This window comes from Stegostoma tigrinum, chromosome 28, assembly GCF_030684315.1.
Source record: "Stegostoma tigrinum isolate sSteTig4 chromosome 28, sSteTig4.hap1, whole genome shotgun sequence".
Lineage (NCBI taxonomy): Eukaryota > Metazoa > Chordata > Chondrichthyes > Orectolobiformes > Stegostomatidae > Stegostoma > Stegostoma tigrinum.
The window spans coordinates 25,364,634-25,376,400 of NC_081381.1; the positions used below are offsets into that span (position 1 = coordinate 25,364,634).

The following is an 11,767-nucleotide window of genomic DNA, read 5'->3' on the forward strand; positions in this document are numbered from 1 at the left end:
ACAATATAGATCGACAAATCACGATAATTTGCCTTCACCCCATCTCATTGAAAGGGGAGATAAGTAGCAAATACGTTTTACCAACTGGCAATTCTAACAACCAAGGACGGCTTGCCCTCCAAACATGTTATGGTTGTTAAGATTTCATGATAAATCCAAGTAAAAGAAATATATGGATTAATGGATCACACATGGACTACATTCTGAAACTTGTTGTTAATTAAAATGAATCCTCAATGGAATCTGAAGTTTTGAATGGTTAACTCTCAAAGAATAATGAATGTCTGACTGACAATTTTGATTTGGACTGCATTACAGTTGGGAGTGGGGTGGGGGCAAAACCAGATACTCTCCGAGAGATGTGATAATAGAAATCATGCTTGCATTCTATTCAATCTATCCCATGAACTACAACATTTAATTCAGGCTAGATATAAAACAAATTGAACTTCTAAAATATTGTCAACATTCCCTTTTTTTTAAAAAGCCATTCATCCATAAATATATTTCTTAAATTATATTCAACAAGATGCATGATGATTCATCAGTTAGCACAACTGCCTTACAAAGCAAAGCACCCAGGTTCAATTCCACCCTCAGGCGACTGTGCGGAGTTCATACATTCTTCCCGTGTCTGCCTGGGTTTCTTCCCACAGTCCAAAGATGTGCAGTTTAAGTGTATTAGCCATGGGAGAGGCAGGGATACAAGGATAGGGTGGGCTGGCGGGGGCAGGAGGGGTGTGGTCTGCTCTTCAGAGGATCAGTCTGAACCCAATGGGCCAAATGGCCTGTTTCCACACTGTAGTGATTCAAATGATTCTTTTGAGATAAGAAAGCTCCAAGACCCCCAAAGTTTATGTCAATTGGAAGTTAATTCCTAAGTTATTCTTGTACTTGTCTCCACAAATCTTTGCTTTAATCAGACTACAAACTTCTTTCTATTTTTGTTCTTAGCATCTCCTCGCAAAACACCTTGTTATGCTATAATCGATCAGTTTCATGCCGATTCTCCTCTTCCTTAAACTGAGCAAATTCTCTCTTATGCAGGCATTGTTATTAAAAAAAAGTTAACAAAACGCAAAAAATTTAAATTTAAATTTAAATTTAAATAATATGCTGCTTTTTGATTCCTCTTTTGGTTTCCAAGTTTAACTGAAAAATTAACATTTGAGAATAAGAAAACAAACATCCAAATGATTCCAGTCTCAGTATCCAATTGGGCCACATTTTTATTTTGATTTACATTGATAATATCACATAATCAAAGTCATGCAGCGTAGAATTCTAGTTTCCATAGTATAGGAAAGATGTTGTTAAACTGGAGAGAGTACAGAAAAGACTTACAAGGATGTTACCAGGACTGGATGGTTTGAGTTAGAGAGAGGCTGAATAGTTTAGGGTTTTCTCCCCCCGGGGCTGAACATTAATGTGGGAACCTGTTAGAGGTTTACAAAATCATGTTCATAAACGACTTAAGTGAGAATATTGAAGGCATGATTACACGCTGCAGGGATACTATAACTAAGTTTGCAGATGACACCAAAATTAACAGTAGACAGTAAAGAAGGTTTTCTAAAATTACGAAGGCATCTTGATCAAAAGGATCAATGGGCTGATAAGTTTCAGATGGAGTTCAATCTGGATAAATACAAGGTAATGTATTGAATTTTGGTACAAGCATGGGTAGGGCCTTCGGTAGTGCTGTAGAACAGACGGACCAAGGGGTTCGGGTACATAATTCTTTGAAGGTCACGTCACATATAGACAGGGTGGTTAAAAAAGGAGTTTGACACTCTTGCCTTCAGAGCTCTGTCCTTTGAGTATACGAGTTGGGAAGTCATGTTGAGGTCGTACAGAACACTGGTGAGGCCTCTTTCTGGAACACAGTGTCCAGTTCTGGTCACCCAGTGATAGGAAAGACATTACTAAGCTGGAAAAGGCTCAAAAAGAGATTTACCAGGATGTTGCTAGGTATGGAAGATTTCAGTTATAAAGAAAGGCTGGATTGGCTGGGACTTTTCTCACTGGAGTGTGGAGGTTGAGAGGTGACCTGGTAGAAGTTTATAAAATAATGAGGGGCACAGACAGAATAAATGGTAGTTGTCTTTTCCCTTGGATAGGGGATTTCAAGACAAGGGGACACATTTTTAAGGTGAGAGGAGAGTGATTTTAAAAAAAACATGAGGGGCATGTTTACACAGAGGGTGGTTCGCATATGGAATGAACTGACTGAGGAAGTGGTGAATGTGGGTACAATTACAATGCTTAAAAGACATTTGGATAAAGGCATGAATAGGAAAGGTTTGGAGCGATATGAGCCAGCAGCAGACAGGCGGGACTGGTTTAGTATGGATGATGCTCAGAATGGGCTGGTTGGACCAAAGGATCTGTTTCTGCGCTGTGTGACTCTACCTTCCAAAAGGCATGCTGTGATTGTAACTGGAACTCAAAGGCTTCAGTGCCTCTTGGGAGTTAGGCCTCAAAGCCAGAGATACTGGCTGGCTAATACACCTAATTATACAGCAGCATAGTGCACTTCACGGTGCAAAACAAAAATTATACTAAAACAAAAAATCATATCAGATTCTCAAATGTAACATGTGCACTCAAGAAAGCTAAATTAACTTGCATTTCAGAAAATATGCCAAGATAAAATTAGGCAACACAACAGCGCTAATATTCTACAAACCTTTTATCAAATGGGCTCATAATCTTAATATTTCATTCAATGTTTCTTACATTTTTTTCATGAAAATGAATCAAGATGTGTGAAAAAAAAGCACATGATGTGACCCCCTAGTGGAAACACTAACAAGGCAGCAAACTGAACTCGGTGGTCCACAACTTGTTACAGCATTGTTTCCCCGTCTGAGCCCTCCTCCACCCCCAAAGACAATGCATCATTCTGGGTTGGATTCTATGGACATTAGCTGCCCTTTACATACTGCTCAAATACCCACTTCCCTTGTATGGCCTCCAGACCCATATATTCTGATGCAGAACCCATCACATACTTCAAAGTGTGTTTGCGTATACACACACATATGGAGACCAGAAGTCACTGGATTACAGCGAGAATCAGATATACTGTTAATTTTTGCCTCCCGGCCAGGGATCTAATTAAATCTCCCATATTGTCACACGGCTAAGAATAGCTAACCCAGCAGAGACTAAGATCACACTGAACATTCACAGCGGATGAGACATTCTCTAAGCAATGCACTTATCAGATAGTTTTAATTTCACTCCTGGGACATTTGTTAAAGGTTACTCTGATACTGTCAAATGCTGCAGTGATAACTTAAAATCAGGTTTAATCCACATTGGCAATAACTTGGAATCATCCAGGCACTTTAAAAAGGTTCACATTCACACCAATTCTACCTAAAGGCCAAGTCAGATGTGAATGAAAATATTTCCTGATCGCACGTACATGTAGTGTTTAAGTGCTCCCAAAATGGACAGCTTCATATGGATAACATATCAGAATTAACTATATCCATAAACCATTAACCTTTTATGCATTTTCATTACTCACAGGCTGTTAACTGGAAATCATTTTATTGTCAATATCTGTTAGCATCATAAGGCTTAATAATTAAATCCTGAAACTAGATCCTTTTTCTACAATATTCCTTATACATAGTAGTGACTGATGGCACTGTCATTGTTGAAACAGCTAACAGTGACACATCTGCAGCCACTGCCATTTCACAACTGTCAAACTGGTCAAAAATGGGCCCTTTCCTCAAAATATGTTTGGGCAACAAATAACATCAAAACAGTTGGTTGTATCGTTGATCATGACTCCTCAGATACCGAGGCAGTCCATGTTCAAAGACAACAAGATCTGGACAATATCAAGGCTTGGGCTGACTTGTGGCGAGTAACATTCATACCATACAAATGTTAGCCAATGACTGCCTCCGATAAGGGAAAATCTAACCACAGCCCCCATATTCAATGGTGTTACCATCGCTGAATCCCCCACTACAAACTTTTTTTTCAAATAAATGGAGCTACAGGATTTTTAAATCTCAAAATTCCATCCAAAAAATCATGAATAATATGATTTCATTTTTATTCAAAAAAATTGCTTTCTCCCAACATAATCTGCACTAGAAACCAATTATTCAAGCAAGGGAAATGCGACTAGTGGAGAACAAACAGCTCAATTGTCATCAGCTTTAAAGTTAATGGTGCTTCAGAATTTTACATCCATGGGGTTACCATTGATCAGCTCAACTGGACTCACCACATTAACAGAATGGCTACAAGAAAAAGTCAAAGACAAGGAGCAAAAACAGAAATGTCTGGAAAAGCTCAGCAGGTCTGGCAGTATCTGTGAACAATCAGAGTTAACATTTCAGATCCAGTAACCCTTCCCCAGAACCTTCTTCCTCACCGGACTCAAAACGTTAACTCTGATTTTTTTTTTCTTCACAGATGCTGCCAGACCTGCTGAGCTTTTCTAGCAACCTCAGTTTTGGTTTCTCATTTACAGCATCTGCAGTTCTCTCGGTTTTTAATCAGAGACAAAGAACATTGTGGCACGTAACTCATCTCCCAATTCCCCAAAGCCTGTACACCATCTACAAGGCACAAATGGAGAGTGTGATGAAACACTCCCCATATGCCTGGATGGGTGCAATTCCAGCAATATTCAAGATGCTCAACACCATTCAGAACAAAGCAGCCCACTTGATTTTGGCACCACATCCACGCTCAGTAGCAGCTTTGTGTACTATCTACAAAATGCACTGCAGAGATTCACCCATAATCTTTTAGGCAATAGCTTTTAAACACATAACCATTTCCACCTAGGAGGACAAGAGCAGCAGATACATTGGAACATCGGCAAGCTCGTCTAACCATCCAGGCTCGGAAACATATTGACACAGTGAAGGAATGGCAGCGGGTCTAAACCTTGGACTTCCTTCCCCAAGGGCACTATGGGGCAACCTACAGCATAGGGACTAGTGGTTCATGGAATCAGCTCACCACCACCTTCAAGAGCAACTAGGGACTGACAACAAATGCTGATCCCAGACGTGAATAAAAGCTTTCATTCGTAACAAATATCCCCATCCTCCTGCAACCTTTAGCTGAACTGGATCATGCTCCTTCCTTCCCACACCTCTCTTTTATTGCCATTTTCCAAAGGACTCGCTTTGCATAGTTCACCTTTTAATTATTTACAGGTGTCAGAATGTCTTTCACATTGGCTTCTATTCTCACGATCACTTCCAAAGCCACCCAAGAATTATTATTGATCTCCTACATGTTGCCCTTTGGTAGCACACATAGGCATAGTATATCACCACATCTATATTGATAACACTAATTCTCTATCTCCACTTTCGAGATGTAGGATTGCCACTGTGATCAGACCACTTGCCTGATATTCTTCAGGTTAGATGAACTACAATTTATTCCAGCTAAACATCAGGATCAAGGCCATTATCATTTGGCTCCATTACAAATGGCATACCCACCCCCCCCACGCCAATCTGAATCACACTGTTTGCAATTTCAATATCCTCAACACCCAAGTGAGCATCTAACTGCATTTCCTATCTCCCACAATGAGTACCTACATGCACCTTCCAAACAACACTGGTCTCCAAACTAATTTCAACCAATTGCTTGAAACCTTCATTCATACTTTTAGTACCCCCAGATCTGATCAGTGTTTTCAACATAAATTGCTGCTACTTGCCACCTGATCCCAGACCAAATATTCTCATTCCATTATCAATTGGAATTTCTGTGACTCTTCACCTCCTTCTTAATATCATCCTTAAAGCTAAAGCTTTTGGTCACACTTTAGTTTGACATGCATCTCTTTCACTACTGGGCTGTTCAAGGCACTGTATAAATTCATGTTATTGCTTTATAGGCCCATTATTATACATCACTTACATTTTTTTCAGTTAATATTAAAAAAATGCCCCACATAATCTGCAGTTTTTGTCCAGTAAAAAAGTCAATATAATGTGACAAACTCATTTTTGGGGAAGGGGCTGATCGGCTTGGAAACCAATAAATGCAATTTAAGCTGAACAAAACATTGAATGTTTGTGTGTATTAATAATAAAAGAATACAGAGGTTTCACTCCTTAAAAGTCAATGGCATCCCTGAACATAATTGACGACTTATTCTTGAATTTCGTACACAGGTGCAATCCTTCCACAGGTTTTGGAGGTAAGCCAAGCTCACATTCTTTGATTCAGATTTTAATGACTTTGTAGAATCTGCTAATACATATTTCTATTTTTGCCAATTTTCTTTCAAGTGCCTCACCCAAATGCTCACCCATCACTTGAGAGCCTGAAAAACAGATTATCAACAGATTATTCAGTCAGGGCATCAGAATCGAACTTAATTTCATCCTCATTACATAGTAATATTTTTGCATTTTAGAAAGATGGGTTACAAACATCCGAGGAGGAAAAAGTTTGGCTGCTTTTCTACACTTCTGATGTCAAGAGCTGCTACAGCACTTTAATGCTGCATTGGCTGATATCAGCTAACCCAAAGCATAATGAGAATGAAACTGTATACTGCCAATGGTTTTAATACATCAATCAAGATCAATAAGTGGTCACCATGCTGCAACAAAATCTTTGGAGGGGGTGCAGGGAAGGTTTACTAGGGAATTGCCTCATCTAGAGGGCTTTAGTTACGATTAGAGGTTGGATAAACTCAGATCGTTTTCCTTGGAAAAAAGCAGGCTGAAGGGTGACCTGATAGAGGTCTACAATATTTTGAGGGGCATAGATAAGGTGGATAGTCAGAAGCTTCCCACCTCCCCGCCACCCAGATGGGAAGGTCAACTACAAGAGGACACAGGTTCAAGGTGACAGGGGGAAAGTTTAGGGGAGAAGTGTAGGAAATTTTTCATACAGATGGTGGTAAGCACCTGGAATGCACTACAAGTGGAAATGGTGGAAGCAGGAGTATTAGCAACTTCTAAGGCATATCTTGATAGACCCATGAATGGGAGGTGAACAGAGGGATAGAAACTGCGCAGGAGCAGTGAGTAAACAGTCTAAACAAGGGTTAGAACTAGCCGAAGGGGCTCTTTCTATGCTATATTGTGATGCAAGACTAGTTTTCTGGGTTGCTCAGCTGGCTATCACCAGTGAAGGTGCAACTGCATGCCTTTTGTCCTGGACCATTGCACCATTACTTAATACCAAAATGCTTCTACCAAAAAATTGTGACTACCAAAACAAAATAAACTGCTCCACTACAATAGAAAAATATCAAGCACGATATTTTGTATTCAATGTATATTTCATACATATTGCAAAGTTGTTAGGAGTCCCGTGCAAAACTACAGCAAGTATTGAGGACTTCATTCTCTATTTTATTACAGTCCTTAACATACTGTCACATTAAGGACAAAATGTTTTTTAAAAAAAGCCAACTGAAGTTGACAATGCAGTTCTAAGACACAAGGTAGTTCAACAGCCTATAAAGTGCTAAAACTGCAGCATTCCACCACCAACTAGAGAAATTCATAAACCACAGTGGAACCATCCTTCATCTGAAGCTTTAGAACATGAATCAAATTAAAACAAGTTTTGAAGTTTTCAAAAATTTCATTTCTGATCAGCTTGCGCTTTGTTTGATGAGAGGAGCAGTGCAGAACAAACGCAGACAAAACCAAAATTACCAATTTACTCACTCATTCACACTATGAACCTCACTTGTTGCTTTAAAATTTTATATCTGACTGTAAAGAAAACTGTACAGGGCATAAACTTCCAGCTCAGCATGATGATATGGGGAACATCAAGAGTGGATATGGGAATTTGATCCTACACTTTTACAATAATTATTACAGAGTCATATTTATTGCAATCAAAATTTTCCGCTAGATACAACTAAAATTTCCACTTGCTGCTGTACGAGCTTCATTGCAATTCCTGTCTATGTGATATCGGTGATAAAGAAACAATTTACATTGTCCCCAATTTGCCAATGCCAATATTCTGTTACTCTCATTAGCCTACTTGATAACTGCTGTATTGTGTCAAGATGGGCAAAGACACCCACGTAGAAATCACTGCTGCAGCAACCAGTTCCATAGTCCAGAATTGAATTTTTAAATCTACAGAAACTTTTATAATCCTACAGTTAAACAAGAGTCATATTTTACTAATATCCATGAAACAGCTACTTTTGAATGAAAATATATTTTACAAATAAACTTAAATTTGATTGATTCCAACACTATAAAACTTAGAGAAAATTCCAGTGGGCAATCAACCATGGTTTAGATTAGGAAATGTGGACTCTAGTGGGGTCAAGAGTGCTTGCCATGACAATCCCACTGTTCTCAGTCATAGCTAACATGTTGACCAAGGTATCAAGAGGTAGTCAGTTCCTACAAATGGCCAGGCAAATCGGAATTTTCAGAACTGAAATTAAGTTAGGTCAACTCAAAGCTTTGAGCTAGATGTCCATATATTAACCCATAATGAAATGGCAATCCAGTAAAAGCATCACCACCAAAAGGACTTCTTTCTTCTCCAATCATTTCAAGTCGGGGTGGTGAGGAGGTTGGGGGGGGGGGGGGGGGGGGGGAGGAAGAAAGGCAGAAACTTCACACCACCAACATACCTTCAACAACTAAATGTTATGAATCTACATCTTGTCAACTTCACAGTAACATACAAAATCTACTTTCAAAGTTCATAGCGCAGTTATCATCAGCTGAAGGAAAATGAAACAGGGATTGGAAAACACCACGTCCGGGTTTTTAAAAGAGTGCAGGAAGGCAGGGAAACCTGTGGGCGATGAGAAGTTCCACAGCTCCGAGGCCCAAGGAATAAGATTACATAACATCACAAAATGGCAGAGAATCTCGAACTGGGACATACAGCACTTTGAAGGAGTCAAAAAAAGGGGAGTTTTTTTCCTGAAATTCCCCCAAGCAACTATCAGTTTTTTTTAAAAGAAGTTTTTTCAATTCTGATGAAAGCTAACAGACCTGATATGTTGCTATTTCTTTCTCTCCACCGATGGTGCCAGAAATTATTTCCAGCAATGTGCATCTTAATTTCAGATTTCCAGCATCCACAGTATTTTCCTTGCTGGTTTGTGTGCTTTATCCTTGGACTTGTCACAATAATTCCCAAACACTATAATGTAGTGCTTCAATAACCATGATTTCTTTAATTTCCATAATTACCATCAACACGAAACAAAAAGCATGCTCAACATTAGTTTCAGAAATATTTTTGCTTCATTTCCTTTCTCCATGAACAGCAGTGATGTAATTATTTGGTACTAAGTTTCCAGAGAATAGGTGAAACTACAAAAAGGATTCCTTGAACTAGAGCTTGTCTGAGATAATGCACAGACTACCATTGAATATTTGATTCATTTCTCTTGTTGTCTTACAGAAATACTGTAAGCTGTTCCAATGTTAGAACAGTGCGAGGAAATTGCTTAAAAAACAATTAAGATCTTTGAGTTTGATACCTGGTCCTTCTGGTGGCTGAGAAATTGATCATTTAAATAAAAGTAAAACCAACAGCCAAGAGAAAAGAAAAATCTGGCAGCCATCAAAACGTTCCTTGTCATACGGCACAGATATTGGTACAATTATTCTGACAGGAGTCCAAATCTTCAAGAAAGACAAAAGTCTGTTTCCTGAAAAGCCGCAATACATTACATAACATATGGGCTCCTCTTAACACTATTTGCATCCATGTCATGTTACCTATGGGAGACATGCTGCGTATGTCAAACAGCACCAATAAAACAAAGGGTTAAAGACCGTGAGAGTTTTATGTGCACAATCAATACAGACTTTTTAAAAGCTTATAAAAAATGTCCCTTTGCACCACAGCACACACACTAAATACACAATTTCAATGCCTGGATTGAAAAAGTAACATTTTCATTTGAGCACAAAATAACATCAGACAATATATTCAAAAACTATTTTCTCAATTATGGGTTTGAGTGATAGTTCTATTGTTGCTTTTTTTAAAAAAAGTAAAACCATTTTTCACTGACAAATTGATATGATAAGTAATCTTTGTTCTAGATTCTTGGGAATCTCCACCAACGATACAAATCAGACAAACCTACAAAGTAACTTATTACATTATGCTAAGTAATTTGCTTTTTTCATAACATATGCAAAGAATGCTTCAAATACTGTAAATCTGTAAGCTAAATATATTACATTCAGTACCTGACATAACATACATGACTATAATTACAAAAGTTTACTACAGATTACTGTATCTTGCATGGATTTTTTTCATTTGCAGTGTATAAAGGAAAATTACAACTTGTTCTCTCATTATGGAAAGTCAACTTGCAAGAGATTCATTACATTTTCATGTTTATCATTTTAAAGGATTAACATTTGAATATTTAAAAGTTCTGATATGTACTTATCAAAATAATAAAATAGTAGATAATTCATACTGAAGAATAGCTTTTTACATAAACCTTTTTGAGATGCACTACTTTTCTTAAGTTGTACATTCAAAGAAAAACTTTCTAACAAGTTTATAAATTCTAGCAATGGAGAGCATGCAGAATGAATATTCAGGAGCCTCATTCAACTGCTGTCCCTGAAATAAAATGACTGGAATTAATAAACTAAACTTCTCTTAGCGATTACTTTCTACACAGATTTATATTACATTTGTTCAAACCATTCAATCTCCAAGTGTTTCGGGGTTTTGTTTTGGTAAATTTGCATCCGAACCGAAATTAAATCAAAATATGAACCTGAGGTTACTCTTGACATGCAATTTTCCACTTGTCTGTAATGATCTTGCTCGTTATTGTAGAGAATATTACTTAAAGTATTTCAATATCGGAGAGTGATCGAGGAGTTAAATCACTTTCATACCAGATCAACAATCTGTTACCGCCCTCTTGTGGATTTTACCGACATCAAATACCACACAACCTTATACATTTGATTTTATTTAAAATAATATTTTTTCCCTCTGTACAAAGTGACAGTTTGCTGAGATTAAAGAACACACAGCTAATTATTCAATATCTGTAAAGAAACCATTTGTTCTTCTCTATAACCAAACAGCTATTATTTTATTGAATCTAAACCGTTTTTTGCTCAATTCGCAGCGCCTCACACCCCCTTGTTCTGTCAGATTTGGCTTTTTCTCGTCGTCCCGAAGGTTGTCATCACAATTAAAGATTAAATATCAGTGTTTTGTTTGCACACTGGAATTTTTCCCCACCCCCGCCTCTTCTACCCCTTACCTTCCGGCTTCTTTTCGGCAGCCATTTCAGTCCCCCACTTACATCCCTATACCCGACCGCCGGAGAATTCGCCGCTCAACCAACCTTGAGCGCCGGGCACATAACCCAACCCGCCCCCACTTCACGCCCTCGCAGTATCGCGCAACCGATTGGATTCGAAGCACCGTCCCACCTCCCCTTCGCCTGTCGGATCGGCATACTATTGGTCCGTACGCGTATCAGTCATTATGGCGGAGCTTCCGGTAATCGAGTTTGGTTGTGGCCGCCCTGAAAGGCGTTTGGCGTGCGTGTATGGACGTGAGGAGGTGCGCGTGCTCGAGTTCCCGCGCAGGGAAGGCTGCCGTGCATCAACGGCTCCTCTCGTGAGACTTGGAAATTTTCAATCTCTCTCTCTCTCTCTCTCTCCCCCGCCCCGTCCCCTTTTAATCGGGACTGTTAACAAGGAATGTCATTCAGAGGACAAGATGAGCACCATCCCCTGGTTCATTTTGGAACTTCATC

At 38.8% G+C, this 11,767-nt stretch overlaps 1 protein-coding gene across 9 annotated transcripts in view; it reads right to left on the reverse strand.

Moving 5' to 3' along the window:
• The window catches only part of camta1a (calmodulin binding transcription activator 1a), a 1,145,933-nt gene extending 1,134,569 nt beyond the window's left edge, over window positions 1–11,364 (reverse strand). For 8 of the 9 annotated variants that reach the window (XM_048561404.2, XM_048561406.2, XM_048561403.2 and 5 more), the window contains exon 1: window positions 11,267–11,357. In XM_048561404.2, the coding sequence (XP_048417361.1) occupies window positions 11,267–11,291 (25 nt within the window). In that variant the 5' untranslated portion in view covers window positions 11,292–11,357. Of the gene's footprint in view, window positions 1–11,266 lie in introns of all 9 variants that reach the window. The other variant, XM_048561408.2, reaches the window with a different exon arrangement.
• Between the last annotated feature and the right edge of the window lie 403 nt (window positions 11,365–11,767).